The 26,890-nt window shown below is 36.6% G+C and overlaps 1 protein-coding gene across 5 annotated transcripts in view; it reads left to right on the top strand.

Annotated features, from left to right (window-relative positions):
• Positions 1–26,890, top strand: part of POLK (DNA polymerase kappa) — a 125,816-nt gene that overhangs the window by 76,370 nt on the left and 22,556 nt on the right. For all 5 annotated transcript variants that reach the window (XM_066386356.1, XM_066386355.1, XM_066386357.1 and 2 more), the window contains 5 exons: positions 8,566–8,719; positions 9,818–10,057; positions 11,970–12,094; positions 16,770–16,936; positions 19,294–19,326. In XM_066386356.1, coding sequence (XP_066242453.1) covers positions 8,566–8,719; positions 9,818–10,057; positions 11,970–12,094; positions 16,770–16,936; positions 19,294–19,326 — 719 coding nt within the window. The remainder of the gene's footprint in view (positions 1–8,565; positions 8,720–9,817; positions 10,058–11,969; positions 12,095–16,769; positions 16,937–19,293; positions 19,327–26,890) is intronic.

The following is a 26,890-nucleotide window of genomic DNA, read 5'->3' as shown; positions in this document are numbered from 1 at the left end:
TTTCTGTTTTTTGCTAGGGAAAGAGATGGGAAGCATTAACTCATAGTTGGGTCACTGTTCATTGATTGTTTCTCATATATGCCTTGATAGGGGTTGCAGATTACTCAAGCCAGTGACTTTGGGCTTAAGCCAGTGACCATGGAATCATTTTGATGATTCCACAGTCATCTTGTGACGCCGCGCCTGATATCACAAGCCTGTGATATCAGGGTTTCAAACCTCAGCATCCCAGGTCAACACTCTACCCACTAAACCATCACCAGTCAGGCCTAAATTGTTTTTAATTCCCTATTCTAGTTATTTACATAAGTTGGAAGAATCTTCAAATTTGAGCAGGATCTAGGTAGTTTATTTGCAGATAACAAATGGGTTTTTAATGTGTAAATGAACTACACTAAAAATTCACTGACTATAAATACATTAATATTTATGTCTTGGTTTTAAAGATTAAGGAAAAAACATTTTTGTTTTATCAGAAAGAATGAGATAGCTTTAACCGTTCTCAGAACCAAAGTACTTAATTTTTACTGGAACATGTCTATTCTCATTCTTTTTATTATTATTATTATTAAAATTAATGCAGTGACATTGATAAATCAGGGTACATCTGTTGAGAGAAAACATCTCCAGATTATTTTGACATTTGATTATGCTGCATACCCCTCATCCAAAGTCAAATTGTCTTCCATCACCTTCTATCTGGTTTTCTTTGTGCCCCTCCCCTCACCCCATCCCTTCTCCCTCCTTCCTCGCCACATCCCCCCCACCCCATTACCATCACATTCTTGTCCATGTCTCTGAGTCTCATTTTTATGTCCCATCTATGTATGAATTCATATAGTTCTTAGTTTTTTTCTGATTTACTTATTTCACTCCGTATAATGTTATCAAGGTCCATCCATGTTATTGTAAATGATCCAATGTCATCATTTCTTATGGCTGAGTAGTATTCCATAGTATGTATGTACCAAAGCTTTTTAATCAACTCGTCCTCTGACAGACACTTGGGCTGTTTCCAGATCTTCTCTATTGTGAACAATGCTGCCATAAACATGGCGGTACATTTCTCCTTTTGGAACAGTTCTATGGTGTTTTTAGGGTATATTCCTAAAAGTGGGATAGCTGGGTCAAAAGGCAGTTCGATTTTCAATTTTTTGAGGAATCTCTATACTGCTTTCTACAGAGGCTGCACCAGTCTGCATTCCCAACAGCAGTGCAGGAGGGTTCCCTTTTCTCCACATCCTCGCCAGCACTTATTCTATGTTGTTTTGTTGATGAGCTCCATTCTGACTGGTGTGATGTGGTATCTCATTGTGGTTTTAATTTGCATTTCTCTAATGATTAGTGATGTTGAGCACATTTTCATATGCCTATTGGCCATCTGTATGTCCTCTTTGGAGAAGTGTTTATTTATTTCTTTTGCCCATTTTTTGATTGGATTGTTTGTCTTCCTGGTGTTGAGATTTACAAGTTCTTTATAATTTTTGGTTATTAACCCATATCAGACATATTGTCAAATACGTTCTCCCATTGTTTAGTTTGTCTTTTTATTCTGTTCTTGTTGTCTTTGGCTGTGCAGAACCTTTTTAGTTTGATACAGTCCCATTTGTTTATCCTGTCTTTTATTTCACTTGCCTGTGGAGATAAATCAGCAAATATATTGCTGTCGGAGAGCTTACTGCCTATGTTTTCTTCTAAGATGCTTATGCTTTCACTGCTTACATTTAAGTCTTTTATCCATTTTGGGTTTATTTTTGTGAATGGTGTAAGTTGGTGGTCTAGTTTCATTTTTCTGCAGGTAGCTGTCCAATTTTCCCAACACCATTTATTAAAGAGGCTGTCTTTACTCCATTGTATTTCCTTACCTCCTTTGTCAAATATCAGTTGTCCATAGAGCTGTGGGTTTATTTCTGGGTTCTCTGTACTGTTCCATTGATCTATATGCCTGTTCTTATGCCAGTACCAAGCTGTTTTGAGTACAGTGGCCTTGTAGTATAACTTGATATCAGGGAGTGTGATACCTCCCACTTTATTCTTCCTTTTTAAGATTGCTGAGGCTATTCATGTTCTTTTTTGGTTCCATATAAATTTTTGGAATATGTGATCTATATCTTTAAAGTATGTCATTGTTATTTTAATTGGTATTGCATTGAATTTATGAATTGCTTTGGGTAATAAAGACATTTTAATGATGTTTTTATTCTTCCTAACCATGAGCACGGTATATGTTTTCAATTGTTTGTATCTTCCTTGATTTCTTTTATCAATGTTTTATAATTTTCCGAGTACAAGTCTTTAGTCTCCTTAGTTTAATTTTCTCCTAGCTACTTTATTTTTTTGGTTGTAATAGTGAAGGGGATTGTTTCCTTAATTTCTCTTTCTGACTGTTCATTGTTGGCGTATAAAAATGCCTCTGATTTCCAAATATTAATTTTATATCCTGCCACTTTGCTGAATTCATTTATCAGGTCCAGTAGATTTTTTACTGAGACTTTAGGGTTTTCTATGTACAATATCATGTCATCTGAAAATAATGATAGTTTTACTTCTTTTCCAACTCGAATGCCTTTTATTTCTTCTTATTGTCTGATTGCTGTGGCTAGGACTTTCAGGACTATGTTAAATAAGAGTGGTGAAAGGGGGCACCCCTGCCTTGTTCCTGATCTTAAGAGGATTGTTTTTAATTTTTGCCCATTGAGTATGATGTTGGCTGTGGGTTTGTCATAGATGGCTTTTATCATGTTGAGGTATGTTCCCTGTATTCCCACTTTGCTGAGAGTTTTGATCATGAATGGGTGCTGGATCTTATCAAATGCTTTTTCTGCATCTGTTGAAATTATCACGTGGTTTTTCTCCTTCCTTTTGTTTATGTGATGAATCACATTGATTGATTTGCAAATATTGTACCAGCCTTGCCTCCCCAGAATAAATCCCACTTGATCATGGTGTATGATTTTTTCCATATATTGTTGGATCCGGTTTGCTAATATTTTGTTGAGGATTTTAGCATCTATATTCATCAGGGGTATTGGCTTATAATTTTCTTTCTTTGTGTTGTCTTTACCTGGTTTTGGAATCAGAATTATGTTTGCCTCATAAAAGGAGCTTGGAAGTCTTCCTTCCTCTTGAATTTTTTGAAATAGCTTGAGAAGGATAGGAGTTAGTTCTTCTTTGAATGTTTGGTATAATTCACTTGTGAAGCCATCAGGCCCCAGACTTTTCTTTGTTGGGAGTTTTTTGATAACTGTTTCAATCTCACTTGGTGTAATCAGTCTGTTTAGGTTTTCTGATTTTTCCAAATTGATTTTTGGAAGATTATATGTTTCAAGGAATTTTTCCATTTCATCTATGTTGTCTAGTTTTTTTGGCATAAAGTTTTTCATAGTATTTTCTTAAAATATTTTGTATTTCTGTTGTGTCAGTTGTTATTTCTCCACTCTTATTTCTAATTTTATTTATTTGAGTCCTCTCTCTTTTTTTCTTGGTGAGTCTAGTTAAAAGTTTATCGATCTTGTTTACCTTTTCAAAAACCACCTCCTAGTTTCATTCATCCTCTGTATTGTTTCTCTAGCCTCTATGTCATTTATTTCTGTTCTGATCTTTATTACTTCCTTCCTTCTACTACATTTGGGCTTTACTTGCTGTTCTTTTTCTAGTTCTTTTAGATGAAGGGTTAAGTTGTTTATTTGAGTTTTTTCTAGCTTCTTAGAGTGTGCCTGTAGTGCTATGAACTTCCCTTTCAGTACTGCTTTTGCTGTGTCCCATAAATTTTGAGTTGTTGTATGCTCATTGTCATTCGTTTCTAGGAATTTTTTTACTTCTTTGTAGATCTTATTCTTAATACAGTCGTTATTTAACAACCTGCTATTTAGTTTCCATGTGTTTGAGAATTTTTGAGCTTTTCTGTTGTGGTTGATTTCTAGTTTCATGCCATTGTGATCAGAGAAAGTGCTTGATATGATTTCAATCTTCTTAAATTTGTTGAGACCACCTAACATGTGTTCTATCCTAGAGAATGTACCATGAGCACTTGAAAATAATGTATACTCTGCTGCTTTAGGTTGAAAGGTTCTGAAGATATCTATTAAATCGAGTTGATCTAGTGTGTCTTTTAAGTCTGCTGTTTCTTTGTTAATTTTTTTTCTTGAGGATCTACCTATTGATGTTATTGTGTATTGCAATCCCCTAGTATTACAGTATTGCTGTTGACCTCGCCCTTTATATCCATCAAAGTCTGCTTTATATATTTAGGTGCTCCTATATTAGGTGCATAGATATTTATAATAGTTATAACTTTCTGTTGGTTTACTCCCTTTATCATCATGTAGCGGCCTTCTTTATCTCTTAGGATAGCCTTTGTTTTAAAGTCTGTTTTGTCTGATATAAGTATTGCTACCCCAGCTTTTTCTTCATTTCCATTTGCATGAAATGTTTTTTTCCATCCTTTTATCTTCAATCTACGTCCATCTTTTGTGATAAGGTGTGTCTCTTATAGACAGCATATGTATGAGTGCTGTTTTCTTATCCATGCAGCTACTCTATGTCTTTTGATTGGATCATTTAATCCATTTACATTTCAGGTTATTATTGATATGTTGTTGTTTATTGCCATTTTATTGTTTAAAGCTGTATTCCTCTTTTGCTATATTCTTTTCCCACTTTGATCTGTTTACAACAGGCCTCTTAACATTTCCTGCAGCATTGGTTTGGTTGTAATGAATTACTTGAGTTTTTTTGTCTGGGGAGCTTTTTATTTCTCCTTCAATTTTAAATGATAGCCTTTCTGGATAAAGTAGTCTTGGTTGTATGTTCTTGTTCTGCATTACTTTGAATATTTCTTGCCATTTCCTTCTGGCCTCAAGTGTTTCTGTTGAGAAGTCGGATGTCATCCTCAAGGGGGCTCCTTTGTAGGTGACAGCTTTTTTTTTCTCTTGCAGCTTTTAATATTTTCTCTTTATCACTTAGCTTTGGTATTTTAATTACAATGTGTCTTGGTGTAGGTTTTTTTTGGTTCCTCTTTAATGGTGTTCTCTGTGCTTCTTGAACTTGTGAGAGTTTCTTCTGCATTAATTTAGGGAAGTTTTCAGCTATGATATGATTGAATAAAGTCTCTATCCTTTGTTCTTTCTCTTCTTTTTCAGGAACCCCTATGATGCGGATGTTATTTCTCTTCATGTTGTCACAGAGTTCTCTTAGAGTTTCCTCAGACATTTTGAGTCTCTTTTCTTTTTTTTTCTCTGCTTTCATGCCTTCATTCAAGTTGTCCTCCAACTCGCTGATTCGATCCTCAGCTCTATAATCCTGTTTTTAATTCCTTCCATTGTGGTCATTTCTGATACTGTATTTGTCATCTCCGACTGATTCTTTTTTTAATATTTCAATATCCTTTTTTATACTTGCTATTTCTTTATCTAGGTGTTCGTAATGACCATCCATTGTTGTTCTAAGATCCCTAAACATCCTTACAATCATTATTTTGAACTCCGCATCCGGAAGTTTGGTTATTTCCATATTACTCAGTTCATCTCCTAAAAGTTTCCCTTGTGGTTTCATTTGGATTGCACTTCTCTGTCTCCTCATTATGTCTGTGTGTTTGTGTGTTTTGTTTGTAGAGCCGATTGAGTCTAGGCTTGGTGTTTGTCTCCAGTTTTCAGTTATGTTATTTCTAGATCTTCTTGCATTGGCATCATCTATTATATGTAATCCACTTTTGGATTTGGGCTGCTTTGAAGTCTTGATTTGTTTGTTTTCTTAACAGGTGATAGTCTTTTTTACTGGTCTCAGCAGGGGGCTTATTTGAAACTGTATCCAGGAATGAGGTAGTGTAACCTGAGACTCTGAAGGCCTCTTCTACCAGCTAATCTCTGTGGGGGCAGGGTGTTTTCTCAGCTTCAGTACAGGGAGGTGTACCTCAGATCTCCATGGAGACCTGAGTTACTGCCCCTCCTCCACACTTCTTCTTTTCAGCTGTGTCTTGTTGCGCTGATTGGAACTGGAGAGATGTCTGGAGATCTGTGCCCCGGAAGCAATTTAGTCTTTTGTTTTGTGGAAGGATCAGCCCCTCCCCTAGCTATGGCCGCCTCCAGCACTAGATGAATCAGCTTCTAAGGTTGTCCCCTGCATTCCTCTGCCCCTCACTGTCTGTCCCTCTCTCTCCCCTTTCCTCTTGGAAGACAAGCCAGCCCTTTCAACACACCTCACTCCCTGGTCACCAGGCAGGTGGCTGTGAGCAGTATTTTCTGCTTTTTCCCTGGAGTGAGATCCCCTCTGGGCTCTCAGCTTCACCGCTTCCTCTGTTCCTGTAAGCAGGGGATCTTCAGGGACTCCCTACCAAGTTTGTTGTGGCTTCTTCTTTGCTCCTTGGTTTTTAAGAGCTGTTCTTATAGTCCAGAGTTGGTTTTTCACACTGATTGTTCCTAAATTTATTTGTATTCCAGTTTGGTGGTGAGAGCTGGGAGTCTGTGCATCTGCCTACTCCGCTGCCATCTTCAGGAGCTGTTTATTCTCATTCTTAAAGCTGTAAAGGATGTTAGTACTCAATGCCTCTAGGGCAGGGGTCGGGAACATATGGCTCATGAGCCAGATGTGGCTCTTTTGATGGCTGCATCTGGCTCGCAGACAAATCTTTAATAAAAAACATAATAACATTAAAAATATGAAATATTCTCATGTATTACAATCCATTCATTTCCTACCACTCATGTTCATGGTTGTGGGTGGCTGGAGCCAATCACAGCTGTCCTCCCTGACAACTCCAAATTTTTATTGGAGAATGCATAACGTACACAGGTTGTTGTATGACTCTCATGGAATTACATTTTAAAATATGTGGCGTTCATGGCTCTCAGCCAATAAGGTTCCCGGCCCCTGCCCTAGGGAATACTTCCCATTCAGAATAATCTTAATTGTCTGCTAACTACAAACTTTTCAGTTTCATTTTCACTAGAAAGGTTCTATTTGAGAACATCATAAAAATAGTTTCTTCTATAAGAGCAGAGCTAATTAAGGTACTCTCTGACAAAGCTTGGCCAAGTTTTATGTCACCATTTTCTAAAATTACCTTTTACTCAGCTGTTCATAATTAGATTGAGCTAAAAAGTCTTCTTTTTATAAATCCTCAAGAAAGGGTTTCTCATGATGCAGCAGATAGCTTTTAGATTTAATCATAACATAATGTTTTTCTAACATTATTTTGGCAACCATATCCTCTAATTTCAGCTAATACTTCAAAAGTTTAAAAAATTTGGTTTTATTTAATAAAATTATCTTATATATAAGGCATTTCTGGATGTAAAGCCAGTAGTTGCAGCCATCATCACAGCCACCTGGCCCATGCAGGTTTAGGTTCGCCTTTGATTCAGACAGATCGTAAAGAAACAGTTGAGCCAAGAACTGGTGGGCCATTTTCCTTTATTCCTGTTTGCAACCGGTGGGCGAGAAAATACACACAGCAGGAAAATGCTTCCTTTTCCATTCTGGATTCCCAAAGCCACTGACTTTCTCCGGTTTTTGCTAGAATGAAAGGCCTCACTCAGTCCCCTCTGCATGCCTCCATTTTAGCTGGATCTTCCACATGACCTCTCCTTCCCCTGCTACAACATGGGCTCCTCCCCTCTCTGCAAGAACTTGGTCTCTGCAAAATGGCCTCCTAGCTCCTCCTTTTAACACTTTTTGGCACTAAAGTCCCTCCTCCAGCACACATTAGCATAACCAAGCCCCTTACACATTAGCATAATCAAACCTGGGACTCCTGCATGCCAGGCTGATGCTCTAACACTGAGCCATCAGAAAGGCAATTAGCTGTATTACGTGAGAGCATCATCACATGAGCAGCAGCCATCTTTAACAGAGTGGGCATAAAACTTGCAGTTTACAAACTTATTCACCCAACACTGGAATCATACAGATTCTGATCTCTTTTTGTATTTATTTTATTCCGAGATGCAACTCCAGACTGTTCTCCACCATTTATTACTGTCACAAACACTACAGATTTTGTCATCTTTTCCATTACAAATCCTGATAATTGAGCTTTGTTTTCTGGAATGTGTGTATTGAGGGGAATTTTATGTGCATGGTATAATTAATTAAAATAGGACTACTTTGTAAAGCAACATAATACCTTTATGTAAGATTATTCCTTTTAAAAATGTACAAAAACCATCATAAAAGGTGAGGTGGAACAGGATCCCCACCCTATTGTTCCCACTTCTACTTTTGATCAACTATTAAAATTGTGTGGCTTAACCACATTTTCTGTGCCTACCAGAGTGATGTTTGATTTTTATTTGAATCACTTACTATATCTAGATATAGGTAGCTAAATAGAGATTGTATCAAATAAAGCTATTTCATGGTCTTCTGCCTTCAGGATATATTTTAATATAAAAGAGAATTTGGACAAATTTGTCCTGGCAGTAAATTACTTATTTCCTAAATCCCTGAGCTATAGATTGCGGGATTGTTACTATAGCTGCAAAGTAAGAATATTAATTTTTCTTATCAGCTGTATGTGAAAGATTTTGTTATGGCAGCAAAATTTAAACTATTTTATTTCTTTTGAAGGTTAAGGAAATACTTGCTTATTATGATCCCAATTTTATGACCATGAGTCTTGATGAGGCCTACTTGAACATAACAAAGCACTTACAGGAAAGACAAAATTGGCCTGAGGACAAAAGAAAGTATGTCATTACAATGGGAAACTCTCTAGGAAATGGTAAGCAATTTATTAGAACAATCAAACTAAAAAACAAACAAAACTTTCTGAATTTGAATTAACTCAGTTAATTTATGTATTAGCATGCATAGGTGGCAGGACTTATATATTAGCATGCATAGGTGGCAGGACTAACTATACCTTTATTATGAAGAATCAGAAACTTAAAACATACCATTGGGTTTTTGGGGTAAAATATGTGGAGTGTCACTTTTAAACCAAGTGAAATTTTTAAATCTCTAGACCAGCGGTTCTCAACCTGTGGGTCACAACTCTAAGAGTGTTCAGAGTCCCTGAGAAAAGTAATTTTGGCAATTCCTTTCCTAAAATCTTACTAACAAAGTATTGGAATGCATTGAATCTGAGGAACTTACCTCTTTAAAGTGGACTTTCATTGTAGTTCCAAATAGGTTTTTTTTTTTTTTTAATTTTCTTTAAACATATCAAAACATTGGTTGGGATTTTTTTCTTCATTTCCCAAATTAACAACTCCCCAATTCCCTTCTTTGCCTCAGAACTTACTTTTATTCTTTTACATATGAGGAAACAAAAGTTTCATGATCCAAAGGTTTCTTTTTTTTTTTTTTTTTTTTTGTATTTTTCTGAAGTTGGAAATGGGGAGGCAGTCAGACAGACTCCTGCATACACCTGACCGGGATCCACCCGGCACACCCACCAGAGGGCGATGCTCTGCCCATCTGGGGCATTGCTCTGTTGCAACCAGAGGCATTCTATCTAGCGCCTGAGGCAGAGGCCACAGAGCCATCCTCAGCACCCGGCCCAACTTTGCTCCAATGGAGCCTTGGCTGCGGGAGGGGAAGAGAGAGACAGAGAGGAAGAAGAGGGGGAGGGGTGGAGAAGCAGATGGGCACCTCTCCTGTGTGCCCTGACCGGGAATCAAACCTGGGACTCCTGCATGCCAGGCTGATGCTCTAACACTGAGCCATCTGGCCAGGGCTAAAAGATGACATTCTGATCTTGATTCTTAAAAACAAAACTAGACTTATTTTGTCTTTAGATATAATGTAGCAAAACCTGATTTATGAAGTATGTCCTTCTTAAAATGAAGATTAATTACTATTCCTGTTTACAATTTAGATAAATCAGGAAAGGAAGTTAATAAACCAAGTGAGCATGAACGATCTATCTCTCCATTACTTTTCGAAGACAGTCCTCCTGATTTGCAGCCCCCAGGTTATACTTCTCAAGCAAACAGTGAAGAAAAAAGTAACCCTCAAGTACTTCAAAACTCAGTTGTCTTTGGAACATCAGCTGAGGAAGTGGTAAAGGAAATTCGTTTCAGAATTGAGCAAAAAACAACACTGACAGCAAGTGCAGGTACTTAAAACAGGATATTGATGACTACAATAGTATAATTTTCGGACTGGCTAATTCAAGTGTAATAGTAGTAGTTCTTCATTATAAAGGAGAGTATCATTTCATTTATCCATTTTTTGATTCTTAACTTCTAACAACTTAACCTACTTAGTATGCTTAAAACCTGCAGGTAAGTTGGAATTAAGCCAATAAAGCCTTTGAGCCCAAAGAAAAAAACTATTATAAATCTCATGTAGCTTTCCTTTTTTTAAGCACAAAATATAATTTAATTATTTTTGGACATAGTACTTTTTTAGTTTTCCGTTGATAGATTGCCCCTTCCAGGTTTATAGTGCAGAAGAGACCCTGGAGAGCCAAAAAGTAGTAGACAGAAGAATCACCAATTAGCAACATAACAATCTAGGATCATCAGTAAAGGGAATGAGAGCTTTACGAGTATCAGTATCCCATAAGGGTAACACTGTTTAGCACAGAGACTGATATTCATCATAAGGATCCTAAATTATTTTATAAAAGCTATACTACAGGTTAGCTTTTTCTTTCTATGCTAAAGCATGAGAATAAGTAATAAAACTAGAAAGATGTGTGTAAACATTGAAATTAACTATTTAATGATTATATCAAACAATTCATATTTCAATTTATCATCATTAAGACTCCTAGAAATTATAAAACACCTTTTGTAAAAGTAGAAATTTACTCTGTGAGTAACATAAAAAGAATGTACACATTTTATTATCATTATTTTAAATGTACTACAACCCAAAATCTCTTAATTTTATTTTGTGTGTGTGTGGATATTCTATACAGAAGACCTTTTCAAAGAGTAAACATACATTCTAATTTATATCCTGGATCTTTTCTATAAGGTAGCCCTATGTTTCTACTGTAGATAAGTAAATTAACAATATTACTTAAACTCAGATATTACTCTTACACTTTAAAATACCATTGAGATTTAAATAGTCCTCATTTCTGCTGCAAAAATAACTGACATAATTTCTTTTCCTAAAACCATAGGAAGCCCTGGGGAGATAAATAATAATTCAGTTATTTTTATTTATATATTTTATTTTTTTTAACAAGGCATATAATTACAATTTATTGCTACTCTGAATATTCTCTTTCAAACATAGATATGCATTTTTATTTATTGAATTTATCGGACTGACATTGGTTAATAAAATTGTATGTTTTAAGGGTACAATTTTTTTTTTTTTTTTGTATTTTTCTGAAGCTGGAAACAGGGAGAGACAGTCAGACAGACTCTCGCATGCGCCCAACCGGGATCCACCCGGCACGCCTACCAGGGGCGAGGCTCTGCCCACCAGGGGGCGATGCTCTGCCCCTCCGGGGCATTGCTCTGCCGCGACCAGAGCCACTCTAGCGCCTGGGGCAGAGGCCAAGGAGCCATCCCCAGTGCCCGGGCCATCTTTGTTCCAATGGAGCCTCGGCTGCGGGAGGGGAAGAGAGAGACAGAGAGGAAGGAGGGGGGGGCTGGAGAAGCAAATGGGCGCTTCTCTTATGTGCCCTGGCCAGGAATAGAACCCGGGCCCCCCGCACGCCAGGCCGACGCTCTACCGCTGAGCCAGCCGGCCAGGGCCTAAGGGTACAATTCTATAACACATGATCTGTATATTGTATTGTTCACCAATCCAAGTCAAGTCTCTTTCCATCACCATTTACACGCACCCTGCCCTTTATTTTCTGTTAATTACCATGTTGTTGTCTGTGATTATAAGGCTTTTTAAAAAATCCTTTTACCTTTTTCAGTCACTGTTATTTTAAAATAGCATTTTACATCATTTCAGATTTTTTGCATTTAACATTATTATTTTTTTATATTGTCATCATATATTTTAAAATCATACATATCAACTTCTTTGATTCATCATAGTATTCTTCTTTTAAGGCATTGCCCCAAATACAATGTTAGCAAAAGTATGCAGTGATAAGAATAAACCAAATGGACAATACCAAATTCTCCCCAACAGACAAGCTGTGATGGACTTCATCAAGGACTTACCCACTAGAAAGGTGAGATTTTATGTAAATTTATCATAAATATAATATATATATTTATATATATAGCTATATATAAGGTCTACCGGAAAGTTCTGTCCATTTTTGGAATAAAGAAAATACAAATTTTTCTTACCGTCAATAAACTTTATTAAATAACATAATTGCCATTATTATTAATGATTTCTTGCCAGTGTGTGGGCAATTTGTATATCCCATTTTTGAAAAATGTTTTATCTTTTGATGTGAAAAATTGAACCAGTGCTTGTTTGATATCTTCTTCATTTTTGAATTTTTTGCCCTTTAAAAAATTTTGGGACAAAAACAAGTGATAGTCGGAGGGTGCTAAGTCCGGGGAATATGGTGGATGTGACAGACATGCTTCTGTAGCATTTCTTCCTTGTTGAAATTCGTAAAAATTACACTGGCGTAAATGAACTTTATCAGTAGCCATGGGTACACTATCACTTCACACATAAGACTAACGTGAATCAACTTTGTTTTAGTTAATTTGCTATGTCAGTATGTATACATTAAGTGATAAAAATAGAGAGGCAGCCTGACCAGGCTGTGGCGCAGTGGATAGAGTGTCAGACTGGGATGCGGAAGACCCAGGTTCGAGACCCCGAGGTCGCCAGCTTGAGCACGAGCTCATCTGGGTTGAGCAAAAAAAAAAGCTCACCAGCTCAGACCTAAGGTCCCTGAGCAAGGGGTCACTCGGTCTGCTGAAGGCCCACGGTCAAGGTACATAAGAGAAAGCAATCAATGAATAACTAAGGTGTCGCAACGAGAAACTAATGATTAATGCTTCTCATCTCTCTCTGTTCCTGTCTGTCTGTCCCTATCTAACCCTCTCTCTGACTCTCTCTCTGTCCCTGTAAAAAAAAAAAAAAAAAAAAAAAAAATAGAGAGGCACACATGCGCCAAATAAACATGTGCTTACGTGTCGAAACTTGTGATAGAAACGGACAGAACTTTCTGGCATACCTTATATATACCCTGAGTTCTGAAGAGATATTATTTAGGATGATAGTAATTCTTTTTTCTTTTTTTCTATTTTTACTGATTTTATTAGTAACATGTGTTAATTGATTAAAAACAAATACAAATGCAGACTTTACAGAAAATTCTATAGAAGAAAAAAGTATCTTGAGTCTATTACCCACAGATATTTGTTATTTACTGGAAGTCATCCAGACATTTTCTATGTAGTCATTAGCAAATTATTTCTAAGTGAAATCATACTCTGATGTTTTTCATCTTAACTTAAGCTATATCATGAAATTTTAATGCCAATAAATATACATTAGTAGTATTCTTTTTTTTTTTTTTGCCCTCCATCACCTTTTATTTGGTTTTCTTTATGCCCCTCCCCTCTCCCCACCCCCTCCTTCTCCTTCCTTCTCCTCCCCAAGGTAACTACCGCATTCTTGTCCATGTCCATTAGTCTCAATTTTGTGTCCCACCTATGTATGGAATCATACAGTTCTTAGTTTTTTCTGATTTACTTATTTCACTCAGTATAATGTTATCAAGGTCCACCCATGTGGTTGTAAATGATCTTATGTCATCATTTCTTATGGCTGTGTAGTATTCCATAGTATATATGAACCACATCTTTATCCAGTCATCTATTGAAGAGCCTTTTGGTTGTTTTCATGTCTTGGCCACTGTGAATAATGCTGCGATGAACATTTGGCTGCATGTGTCTTTACATACCAATGTTTTTGAGTTTTGGGGGTGTAAAGCCAGTAGCCACAGCCACCATTACAGCCACCTGGCCCATGCAGGTTTGCATTTGATTTGGGCAGACGGTAATGAAACTATGGAGCCATGAACTGATGGGCCATTATCTTTAATCTTAGCTTGCACCTGGCAGGCAAGTAAAAACACACACTGGGCTCCAAAACCCTCTCATTCAACTCTCACAAAGCTACTGACTTATCTGAGTTTCCTAGAATCAAAGGTCTCTAGCTCACCAGACTTATTCACCTCTGTTCCCCATCTCCTCCTCTCTGCACAAACTGGCTTCTCCTTCAGCACTCCACCATCTTGGCTCCTTCTCCTCTCCTCCACGTGGCCTTTCTCTGCTCTCCTCTCTAATGCTAATCTCAGAAACCGAGAGAGAGCAAGCTCCTGGTCTGCCCCATTTTATAATGTAGAAATCAAAACCTTTAATCCAATATACAAACAAGGAAGTCTCTGATACAAAGTCACTTAGGGTGGGAAAGGCTTAGTCTTAAAACTAAGCCTTAGGGTATAACAACCCTGCCTGTTTACAGCCTGTCCCCCACACCCAATGCGAACCTATAAGCCAGCAAACCTATATATCATATTTATAAATTTATTTGACCAGCTGGGGGTATATACCCAGTAGAGGGATTGCTGGGTCATATGGTAGTTCTATTCTTAATTTTTTGAGGAACCACCATACTTTCTTTCATAATGGTTGTACTACTTTACAATCCCACCAACAGTGAATGAGTGTTCCTTTTTCTCCACAGTCTCTCCAGCACTTGTTATTACCTGTCTTGTTTAGAATAGCTGATCTAACAGGTTTGAGGTGGTATCTCATTGTAGTTTTGATTTGCATTTCTCAGATACCTAGTAAGGTGAGCATCTTTTCATATATCTGTTGGCTATTTGTATTGGGTGATACTAATTCTTAGCTGACAAGTTTTAAAACAGTAGGTAACAAACATGAATTAAAGGATAATTAAATTTGGATTCATAGAAATTTTTCTATTAAATCCTTAAAGTGAGGTTTAGGAATCTTGTTTGCTGAAAAGTTCTAAGAAAGTAATAGGTGACAGACTTTTAAGTATATCCCTGCCAAGGAGAAGAGGAATTAAAAAATACTGGTACGTCATTTTAGCTATAACTCAATATATAATTTTAGTTCTGAAGTACAGATTACTCCAGATTAAGAGGCAAGATACTTCAAAAAGATTTAGAACTGGCCCTGGCCGGTTTGCTCAGTGGTAGAGCGTCGGCCTGGCGTGCAGGAGTCCCGGGTTCGATTCCCGGCCAGGGTACACAGGAGAAGCGCCCATCTGCTTCTCCACCCCTCCCCCTCTCCTTCCTCTCTGTCTCTCTCTTCCCCTCCCGCAGCCAAGGCTCCATTGGAGCAAAGTTTGCCCGGCGCTGAGGATGGCTCTGTGGCTTCTGCCTCAGGCACTAGAGTGGCTCTGGTCACAATAGAGCGATGCCCCAGATGGGCAGAGCATTGCCCCCTGGTGGGCGTGCTGGGTGGATCCTGGTCGGGCGCATGCGGGAGTCTGTCTGACTGCCTCCCCGTTTCTGGCTTTGGAAAAAAAAAAAAAAGATTTAGAACTTAAATTGTTTTGACAAAAGAATCAAAATACTTTACCATCTTTAAAATGGGAATATGATCTCTTAGCAGTTATAAGAGAGTATGTTTTATTTCTTTTTAAAGCTTCTGGGTTTTTCTGCATATATAACCCTTTTTTCCTTCTTTTCCAAGTGAGAGGAGAGGAGATAGAGAGACAGACTCCCATATGCACCCAGACCAGGATCTACCTGGCAAACTCCATCTGGGGCTGATGCTCTGCCCATCTGCAGCCATGCTGGCAACTGAGCTATTTTTAGCACCTGAGGTGGAGGCTCTATGGAGTCATCCTCAACACCTAGGGCTGATGCACTCAAACCAATTGATCCATGGAAGTGGGAGGGGAAGAGAGAGATACATAAAGAGGGGAGTGGGAGGGGTAGAGAAGCAGATGGTCGCTTCTCCTGTGTGCCCTGACTGGCAATTGAACCCTGGACATCCACACGCTGGGCCGACGCTCTACCACTGAGTTAACCAGCCAGGGTCTGCATATATATGATTTTTTTTTTTTTTTTTTTTTTGTAAGAGAGAGAAAGAGACAGAAAGAGGGGCAGATAGGGATGGATAGACAGACAGGAAGGGAGAGAGATGAGAAGCATCATTTCTTTGTTGCAGCACGTTAGTTGTTCTTTGATTGCTTTCTCTTATGTGCCTTGACGGGTGTGGGGGGCCTCCAGCCGAGCCAGGGACACCTTGCTCAAGTCAGCAACCTCAGGGTTATGAACTTGGGTCCTCTGCATCCCAGGCTATCACTCTATCCACTGCATCACCACCTGGTCAGGCTATATATGCTTTTTAAGCAATAATTGCACTATATACTATTTGATATTCTATTGGACTTGCTTTTCTCACTCAATATAATGTATATGAGTGAATTTAAACAAAGCATTTTCAGTGCTCAGAAGAAAGGCTATATCAAAATATATCATGTATAACTATTACTGAATAGTATGTAAGGAGTAGCTATAAAGCAGTGGTTTTTAAGGTATTAATAAGTGTTCCATTTAAATCTACTATTCTTATAGGTCACAAAACCACTAGTTTCTTAAAGATCCATAAGTCTTGCACTGAAAAGTTAAACTAAAATTTGTTTATCCTACTATTCCCAAAGTTTATCTGACCACAGAACTCTTTTTTTCAGTACTTTTAAAAATTTCATGGAATTTTAAATTTAAGTTTTCCATGGAACACTAGTTTAGAAAATGTGGCGAAATAGCAATTAAAACAGTTTTCTTTTGAAGGTAACTTACAAAGATAGTCACATTATTCATAATGAGATTATAATACAGTTCTTACCTTAATTTAAAAATGTATTAATGATAAATATTGATTCTCTTCTAGGTTTCTGGAATAGGAAAAGTTACAGAGAAAATGTTAAAGGCCCTTGGAATTATTACTTGTACAGAACTCTACCAAAAGATGGCATTACTTTCTCTTCTTTTCTCTGAAACATCTTGGCATTATTTCCTACATGTTTCCATGGGTCTAGGTTCAACACACCTGACAAGGTATCCATATGTATATTCATTCTGCTTTTTCTTTATCATTTGCTGAAATAACTGTTTTGACCATTGCATGGAGCCTATAAGGATAACTAACACTATTTAAAATTAATTTAGGCTGGTTCCAATTTGGAATATAATTTTTAAATTAGCATAAGAAGATTAGATGTGAGAGCAAAGGAAAAGAGGAATAAAAACTCCTAGGATGTTAGCTATAGCAATTGGGTAGATGAAAGAAAATAATGAAATTTACTTATTTTCTGTACTTACCTTTTTCTTTGTTAAGAACATAAGAGTACTGGAACACTGGTGGTCAGATTTTTGAGAAAAGCAAGATGGCTCATATTCCAGAATTCACCCTTTAAACAAGGAGATGAAATAATTCTTTGAAAGCCTTCCTTAACTAACTATATATTTTTCTCTCTCGCAGATATGTAAGAGTCATTTATTCAATACGGAGTACTTTCTTTGTGTTAAGCACTGTTCTAGGCCCTGGGGATAATAGCAGTAAACAAGACAAAGTCCTGTCTTCATGGAGTTTACAGACTAGCCTGGGAGATGGAAAGTAACCAAAAACAAATAAAGAAAGGAGGCAGAGTGAGGGCATAAAAAAATGATGGGGTTGATGAGGATGGGGTGAGGGGTTGGTTAAGATACCATCTCTGTGGTCAACCAGAGGTAGAGACCTAACGGGGCAGCCATGTAAAGATCTAGAAGAGGAACAACTGGAGGAGGGGCCCTGTGTTTTCTTTCTTACTCTCATCTAGTCCTAAAAAGTATCTTAGAGCTAGAAGGGTATGTTTGATGAGGGGAGGGGGTAGTGGTGAAAGGAGAAAATAAAAACAAGAATGGGAATGAACACAGTACTATTTTTACAGTTTTGTCATTATCCTGTCGGCATGCCTTCCAAATAACTCCTGTATATTATTATACTCAGACTAAAAGAGAAGAAGATTACTGAGGGGGCATATAAAATAAATTTTATTAACCAATTTAACCTGCTAAATCATACAGAAATTGTAAGGCTTGTGGTATTGCTTTTCTTACCTTTCTGTGCTTCTCAATCTTTTGAGCACAGTTAACTGACATTGATTTTGAGTGGGTATAATGAAAAATAAAAAGACATCACGGTTCTATAATCTAGCATTTTGAAGATAATGGGAAATAAAACTTTCTTCTTTAATCTCAAAATTAACCTCTTTATTTTTATAATGCTTAAATACAATGTGAGTTCTTTTTAAAAAATTATTTTAAACTTATTAATTTTTAGAGAGAGAAAGGTAGGGAAGGAATGAGAGAAAGAGAGAGACATCAATTCATTGTTCCAGTTATTTATGCATTCATTGGTTGATTCTCTTATGTGCTCTTATCAGAGATTGAACCTGCAACATTGGCATGTCGGGATGACACTCTAACCAACTGTGCTACTGGGCCAGTGCCACGATAGAGTTATTGATAAAACATAGTGCATATTAATCTGGAATATTTAGAGATGCAGCTAATTGTTATTTTAAGTGAAATTCACAGGTAATTTATAAAAATATAAAACAGCAGACCTACCTTCCTTTTTGTCCATTCTCTAAATCTCTACTCTGCTTTATTTTTAAATTCATAGTACTTCTCCCCTTATGACATATTCCATATTTGCTTTTTATTTATTTGTCTCTCTCCACTAAGATACAAGTTTCTTAATGGCAGGCACTTGGTCTGTTTTGTTCATTACTTTATCCTCAAGGCCTAGAACAGTGCTTAATTCATAAAGATTAAATCTTTGGAAAATGAATAACCTAAATGCCATCTCTCAGCCTTTGGGTGTCAACTGCTCCTATCAGAGCAGGTAGAATCCAACCAAACTAGATGTTTCAGATTTTCAGTCTTCATCCTGTTACCGTGTGCCAAATTCTGACTTTCTATAGTTTGGTATAATGAATAATGAATGGGCTAAAGGAAAGAGAACTTAATGTATTAAGCAAAAAAATTGATAATTGATATTAAATTATTTAAACTTTAATTATATCCTATCAGTGCAAGCCATTACATTCCCAGCGGCTACTGGCTTTTGTAAGTTGTGATTTTGATATTTAGGTTTTATTAGAAACAATTTATAATATCAACCTACTTTCAAATTTGTTTTCTTTGATAGATTTGACGCAGGAAACATGTAATCATATTAGCATCTTCTCTAGCTACATTCTTTGGGTGATAGTTTTATTTTTAGATTTTAAAAAATCACTTTTTTTCACAATATATAAGTTTGAATCAAAAACATTGAGATCTTTGTAATGATATATTAAATCTTCTTCGTTGACTAAGAGGAACTCAGTCTTTGAGAAAGCAAGTAACAATTTTTTCTTCATTTCAAGGGATGGAGAGAGGAAAAGCATGAGTGTTGAGAGGTAATATTTTGTTATTCTTTATAATTTACGCTATTTTAACCTTGTTTTTAATTTTTAGTGAAGTACCACTGAAATTCAAAAATCTATTTTCAAAACACAGAGCCATTCTCAGCGTGTCTCACTCCTGAAGAAAAGTTCCCAGTACAATGCTTTATTATTTTCACTTGCTGTGCTCTCAGTGGAAATTTATATGTCGGTTTTGTTCCATTCAGTGAAAACCAAGCATCTTAGGATTCGAAATCTTAATTTCTAGCTTTTATACCAAGATGTCATTTGGGAAATTTAAGAAGTAACAATGGAAATTCTTCCCAAAACTCCAGGTATATTGGTGAATGAGCAGAGGCATTGAATAATAGGATTGAAAAAAGAACTTAGAGATGATCTATTTCATTGGTTTACAACTTTTTTTTTTAAATAAATTTTTATTAATGTTAATGGGGTAACTAACATCAATCAGTAAATCAGAGTACATATATTCAAAGAAAACATGTCCAGGTTATCTTGTCGTTCAATTATATTGCATGCCCATCACCCAAAGTCAGATTGTCCTCCATCACCCTCTATTTAGTTTTCTTTGTGCCCCTCCCCCTCCCCTTTCCCCTTTCCCCTCGTCCTCCTTCCCTCCCACCCCCCATCCCCCACCCCCCGTAACCACCACACTCTTGTCCATGTCTCTTAGTCTCGTTTTTATGTCCCACCAATATATGGAATCATGTAGTTCTTGTTTTTTTCTGATTTACTTATTTCACTCCGTATATCAAGATCCCACCATTTTGTTGTAAATGATCTGATGTCATCATTTCTTATAGTTGAGTAGTAGTATTCCATAGTGTACATGTGCCACATCTTCTTTAACCAGTCTTCTATTGAAGGGCTTTTTGGTTGTTTCCATGTCTTGGCCACTGTGAACAATGCTGCAATGAACATGGGGCTACATGTGTCTTTAAATATCAACGTTTCTGACTTTTTGGGGTATATACCCAGTAGAGAGATTGCTGGGTCATAAGGTAGTTCTATTTTCAGTTTTTTGAGGAACCACCATACTTTCTTCCATAATGGTTGTACTATTTTACATTCCCACCAACAGTGAATGAGGGTTCCTTTTTCTTCACAGCCTCTCCAACATTTGCTATTACCTGTCTTGTTGATAATAGCTAATCTAACAGGTGTAAAGTGATATCTCATTGTAGTTTTGATTTGTATTTCTCTAATAACTAATGAAGATGAGCATCTTTTCATATATCTGTTGGCCATTTGTATTTCTTCCTGGGAGAAGTGTCTGTTCAAGTCCTCTTCCCATTCTTTTATTGGATTGTTTGTTTGTTGTTGAGTTTTAGAGTTCTTTGTATATTTTGGATATTAGGCCCTTATCTGAGCTGTTGTTTAAAAGTGTCATTTCCCATTTAGTTGGCTGTCTGTTTATTTTGTTGTCAGTTTCTCTTGCTGAGCAAAAACTTCCAACCCTGATGTAGTCCCATTCATTTTTCTTTGCCTTAATTTCTCTTGCCTTTGGAGTCAAATTCATAAAGTGCTCTTTAAAACCCAAGTCCATGAGTTTTGTACCTATGTCTTCTTCTATGTACTTTATTGTTTCAGGTCTTATATTTAGGTCTTTTATCCATTTTGAATTAATTTTAGTACACGGGGACAAGCTGTAGTCTAGTTTCATTCTTTTGCATGTGGCTTTCCAGTTTTCCCAGCACCATTTGTTGAAGAGGCATTCTTTTCTCCATTGTGTGTTGTTGGCCCCTTTATCGAAAATTATTTGACCATATATATGTGGTTTTATTTCTGAACTTTCTATTCTGTTCCATGGGTCTGAGTGTCTATTTTTCTGCCAATACCATGCTGGTTTGATTGTCATGGCCCTATAATATAGTTTGAAGTCAGGTATTGTAATGCCCCCAGCTTCATTCTTTTTCCTTAGGATTGCTTTGGTTCTTCAGGGGTTTTTATAGTTCCATATAAATCTGATGATTTTTTGTTCCATTTCTTTAAAAAATGTCATAAGAATTTTGATGGGAATTGCATTAAATTTATAAATTGCTTTGGGTAATATGGCCATTTTGATTATATTATTCCTATCCAAGAACAAGGAATATTTTTTCATCTCATTGTATCTTTTTCCATTTCCTTTAACAATGCTTTCTAGTTTTCATTATATAAGTCCTTTACATTCTTTGTTGTTTATTCCTAGATATTTTTTTGTTGTTGTTGCAGTCATGAAGGGGATTATTTTTTTTAGTTCGTTTTCTAATATTTCATTGTTGGCATATAGAAAGGTTATGGACTTTTGTATGTTAATTTTGTATCCTGCGACCTTACTGTATTGGTTTATTGTTTCTGTTAGTCTTTTTGTGGAGTCTTTGGGGTTTTTGATGTATAGGATCATATCATCTGCAAAAAGTGATACCTTCTTCTTTTTCGATATAGATGCCTTTTATTTCTTTATCTTGTCTGATTGCTCTGGCCAGAACTTCTAACACCACATTAAATAAGAGTGGAGATAGTGGACAACCCTGTCTTGTTCCTGATTTAAGGTGGAAAGTCCTCAGTTTTATGCCATTTAATATGATATCGGCTGATGGTTTATCATATATGGCCTTTATCATGTTGAGATATTTTCCCTGTATACCCATTTTGTTGAGAGTCTTAAACATAAAATTGTGTTGTATTTTATCGAATGCCTTTTCTGCATCTATTGATAAGATCATGTGGTTTTTGTTCTTTGTTTTGTTGATATTGTGTATTACGTTAACCGTTTTACATATGTTGAACAATCCTTGAGATTCTGGGATGAATCCCACTTGATCATGATGTATTATTTTTTAAATATGTTGTTGTATTCAATTTCCAGTATTTTGTTTAGTATTTTAGCATCTCTATTCATTAGAAATATTGGTCTGTAGTTTTCTTTTTTTGTGCAGTCCTTGCCAGGTTTCGGTATGAGGGTTATGTTGGCCTCATAAAATGTGTTTGGAAGTAATGCTGCTTCTTCAATTTTTTGGAAGACTTTGAGTAGAATCGGAACCAAGTCTTCTTTGAATGTTTGATAGAATTCACTAGTATAACCGTCTGGGCCTGGACTTTTATTTTTGGGGAGGTTTTTAATAGTTTTTCTATTTTCTCCCTGCTAATTGGTCTGTTTAGGCTTTCTGCTTCTTCATGACTCAGTCTAGGAGGTTGTATTGTTCTAGAAATTTATCCATTTCTTCTAGATTGTTGAATTTGGCGGCATATAGTTTTTCATAGTATTCTACAATAATTCTTTTTATATCCATGCCGTCTGTGGTGATTTCTCCTCTTTCATTTTGGATTTTGTTTATATGAGTTCTTTCTCTTTTTTCCTTGTTGAGTTTTGCCAAGGGTTTTTCAATATTGTTGATCTTTTCAAAGAACCAGCTCCTGGTTTTATTGATTTTTTCTATAGTTTTTCTGTTCTCTATTCCATTTATTTCTGCTCTGATTTTTAGTATTTCCTTTCTTCGGCTGGTTTTGGGTTGTCTTTGTTCTTCTTTTTACAGTTCCTTAAGGTGTGAAGTTAAGTGGTTCACTTGGGCTCTCTCTTGTTTGTTTATATAGGCCCGAAGTGATATGAACTTCCCTCTTATTACTGCTTTTGCTGCATCCCAGAGATTCTGATATGTCGTATTATCATTTTCATTTGTCTGTATATATCTTTTGATCTCTGCACTTATTTCTTCTTTGACCCATTCATTTTTTAAAAGTATGTCGTTTAGTTTCCACATTTTTGTGGGTTTTTCTCCCTCTTTTTTGCAGTTGAATTCTAGTTTCAAGGCTTTATGATCAGAAAATATGCTTGGTACAATTTCAATTTTTCTGAATTTGCTGATGTTATTTTTGTGGCCCAACATATGGTCAATTCTTGAGAATGTTCCATGTACACTAGAGAAAAATGTATACTTTGTCACTTTGGGATGAAGTGTTCTGTAGATGTCTATCATATCCAGGTGCTCTAGTATTTCGTTTAAGGCCAATATATCTTTATTGATTCTCTGTTTGGATGACCGATCCAGACCTGTCAGCGGTGTATTGAGGTCTCCAAGTATGAGTGTATTTTTGTCAGGTTTTGTTTTTTGGTCAATAAGTAGCTGTAGTATATATTTTGATGCTCCTTGGTTTGGTGTATATATATATATTAAGGATTGTTATGTCTTCTTGATTCAGTGTCCCCTTAATCATTGTGAAATGACCATTTTTGTCTATGAGTACTTTTTCTGTTTTGTAGTCAGCATTATTAGATATGAGTATTGCTACACCTGCTTTTTTTTGGATGTTATTTGCTTGGAATATTGTTTTCCAGCCTTTCACTTTGAATTTGTTTTTATCCTTGTAGCTTAGATGTGTTTCTTGTAGGCAGCATACAGTTGGATTTTCTTTTTTAATCCATTCTGCTACTCTGTGTCTTTTTATTGGTGAGTTTAATCCATTTACATTTAGTGTAATTATTGACACTTGTGGGTTCCCTATTGCCATTTTATAAATTGCTTTCTGTTAGTTTTGTATCTTGTTTGATTCTCTTTTATTTTTCTATCATTTGTTTTTGTTTGGTTGTATTCCATACTTCTTTCCTCTGTTGCTACCTTTTTTTAGTCATGTGCTTCTGTGATGGTTTTTTCAAGGGTGGTTACCATTAAGTAATGAAAAGGGTACCTACCATATTCATTGTAGTACCCTATCCAATGAGTGTTTCTGCACTTCATCGTCCGTTGCTACTGTTAATCTCTGTCCTCTCCCCTTTCTTTTGCTTTTGTTGTCACAGTTTAAATTTGATTTTATTGTGTTCTTCGTGGAGCTTTTACTTGTGATTTTGTTTTTTTTTGTTCTTGAATCTAGTTGGAAAATCCCCTTTAGTATTTCCTGGAGTGGGGTTTTTCTGATGATAAATTCCCTCATCTTTTCTGTATTTGTGAATGTTTTTATTTCTCTTTCATATTTGAAGGATAGCTTTAATGGGTATAGTATTCTTGGCTGAAATTTCCTCTCTTTCAGGGCTTTAAATATTGGAGTCTACTCTCTTCTAGCTTGTAGAGTTTCTGCTGAGAATTCTGATGATAATCTAATAGGCCTTCCTTTATATGTTGTATTCTTCTTTTCCCTGGCTGCCTTGAGAATTTTTTCTTTATCATTGGTTTGTGCCATTTTCATTATGGTGTGCCTTGTAGTAGGTTTGTTGTGGTTAAGAAAACTCGGTGTTCTGTTTGCTTTTTGACTTTGAGGCTTTAGTTCTTTCCACAGGTTTGGGAAGTTCTTGTCTATTATTTGTTTGAATATATTTTCCATTCCATTTTCTCTCTCTTCTTCCTCTGATATACCTATTATTCTTATGTTATTCTTTTTGATGGAGTCAGACAATTACTGTAGGGCTTTCTCATTTTTTTAAATTTTTGAGTCTCTCGCTTTTTCTCTCTGTTGTGCCTGAAGTTGCTTGTCTTCTGTGTCACTAATCCTACCTTCTATCTGGCCTGTTCTATTAGCTAAGCTTGTTACCTCGTTTTTTAGGTTATGAATTGAGTTTTTCATCTCTGTTTGATTCATTTTTATAGTTTCAATTTCCTTGGTAATATATTCTTTGTGTTCATTGAGTTGTTTTCTGAGGTCCCTAAATTTTCTTTTTATGTTTTCTTGTATATCTCTTAGTATTTTTAGGATTTTTTTTTAATCCTTGTCATTTAGCTCCAAGGTTTCCAATATATTAAATTTTTTCTCCATAGATTTTTCCACATATATCTGTGCTACTCTTCTATCTTTTGTATTCATGATATTCTATTTCCTTTTTATTAATTGCATCTGAGGGTGGTCTTGTTGCTAGCACTAATGAGAATTAATAAAGAATAAAAAGTAAAAATAAGAAAAGTAAAAAAAAAAAAGAGAAAAAAATGGAAAAAGAAATTTGAAAAAAAAACCAATAACAATTTATTATTTCCTTCCCTTTTCTTTCTTCTCTTCCCCTCCTCTCTCCTCCTCCTTAGGAAAATATCATGATGAACTGTGAATTGTATTATGCTAAATGGAACAAAAACTGCCTATAATGGAAGGCCTCAGTTGGGGGGAAGTGTTCAAGGGGCAAAAAAGGAAGTAGGGACCCAAAAATTGTCAAAAAGGAAAAAGTTTGGGTCAAGTATAAAATGATTTGCTTGTAAGTGATGGTCGACTAAGAGATATAATGAGAGGGATAAGAAGGAAACAGGAAAAAAGAAAAAAAATATCTATTGTATTAAATGGAGCAAAAACTAAATAGAATGGAGATGCTGGGTTGGGAGGAATGCTAATGAGTTAAAAAGCGAAGTAAAAAGCATCCAAAATGCCACAGAAAAAAACCTTGAGTCCCAAATGAAATAATTTGTGATTGAGGATTGAATGAGAAGAAAAGTAAAAGGAGAAAAGAAGAAACTAATAGAGAGGGAGAAATAAGAAAAAGGGGAAAAGGATAAAAAGAAAAAAGAAAAAAAACAAAGAGAGAGAGAGTTAAGGGTTTTAGAGTGTAACCCTCATGGAGAGTAAGGTAGAAGAAAAGAAATAAAATGTAAAACTTATGGGTAGTGTAGTTCAAGAAGAGGAAAGAATAAGACGGGCAGAGAATAAAAGGACTAAGGTGGAGGAAATAGAAATAATAATAAAGGCAAGAAGATGAAAGAAACAAAAAAATAGTGGAACAAGTTATAAAGTCTGTGGATTTTTCTTGATTTTGAGAGGTTAACTTCTTCTTCCTTTTTCTTTCCTCTTTCTCTTGCTGGTCGGTGACTCTGTACCCCAGGCTCTGCCTCTGTGGCACGGTTAGGTAGAGATTTGCAGTTGATGAGACTCTACAGCAGGGGTCCCCAAACTATGGCCAATGGGCCACATGCGGCCCCCTGAGGCCATTTATCCGGCCCCGCCGCACTTCCGGAAGGGGCACCTCTTTCATTGGTGGTCAGTGAGAGGAGCCTAGTTCCTATGGAAATACTGGTCAGTTTGTTGATTTAAATTTACTTGTTCTTTATTTTAAATACTGTATTTGTTCCCGTTTTGGTTTTTTACTTTAAAATAAGATATGTGCAGTGTGCCTAGGGATTTGTTCATAGTTTTTTTTTTTATAGTCCAGCCCTCCAACGGTCTGAGGGACAGTGAACTGGCCCCCTGTGTAAAAAGTTTGGAGACCTCTGCTCTATGGCAATGTCGTATATTAGGCTTCAGTCTTGTTGGTAGTCAAGGCTTGTTAGTGTTTTCAGGCTCTGACAATGAGACAGTCCGTTTTCCCGGAGCCTCTCTCCTAGTCTCTCCTTCCTGAATTAGCAGCCTGATGATCCAGCTATGAGGCTGCCGCTGCCTCTGCCTGGGGAGTAAGAGGCTCAAAGAGCTGGCAAATCTCCACTCTATCCCCACTCAATGCAAGGCTCTGGCAGTCAGGGCCACCAGCGTAATCGGGCAGGGCTGGGAGCCAATTGCTCTCAAGGTGACTTTCTTTTTTTTTTTTTTTTTTTTTTGTATTTTTCTAAAGCTGGAAACGGGGAGAGACAGACAGACTCACGCATTCGCCCGACCAGAATCCACCCGGCACGCC

Source organism: Saccopteryx leptura, chromosome 5 (assembly GCF_036850995.1).
Source record: "Saccopteryx leptura isolate mSacLep1 chromosome 5, mSacLep1_pri_phased_curated, whole genome shotgun sequence".
NCBI lineage: Eukaryota > Metazoa > Chordata > Mammalia > Chiroptera > Emballonuridae > Saccopteryx > Saccopteryx leptura.
This window is presented reverse-complemented; position numbering and strand designations above follow the sequence as displayed.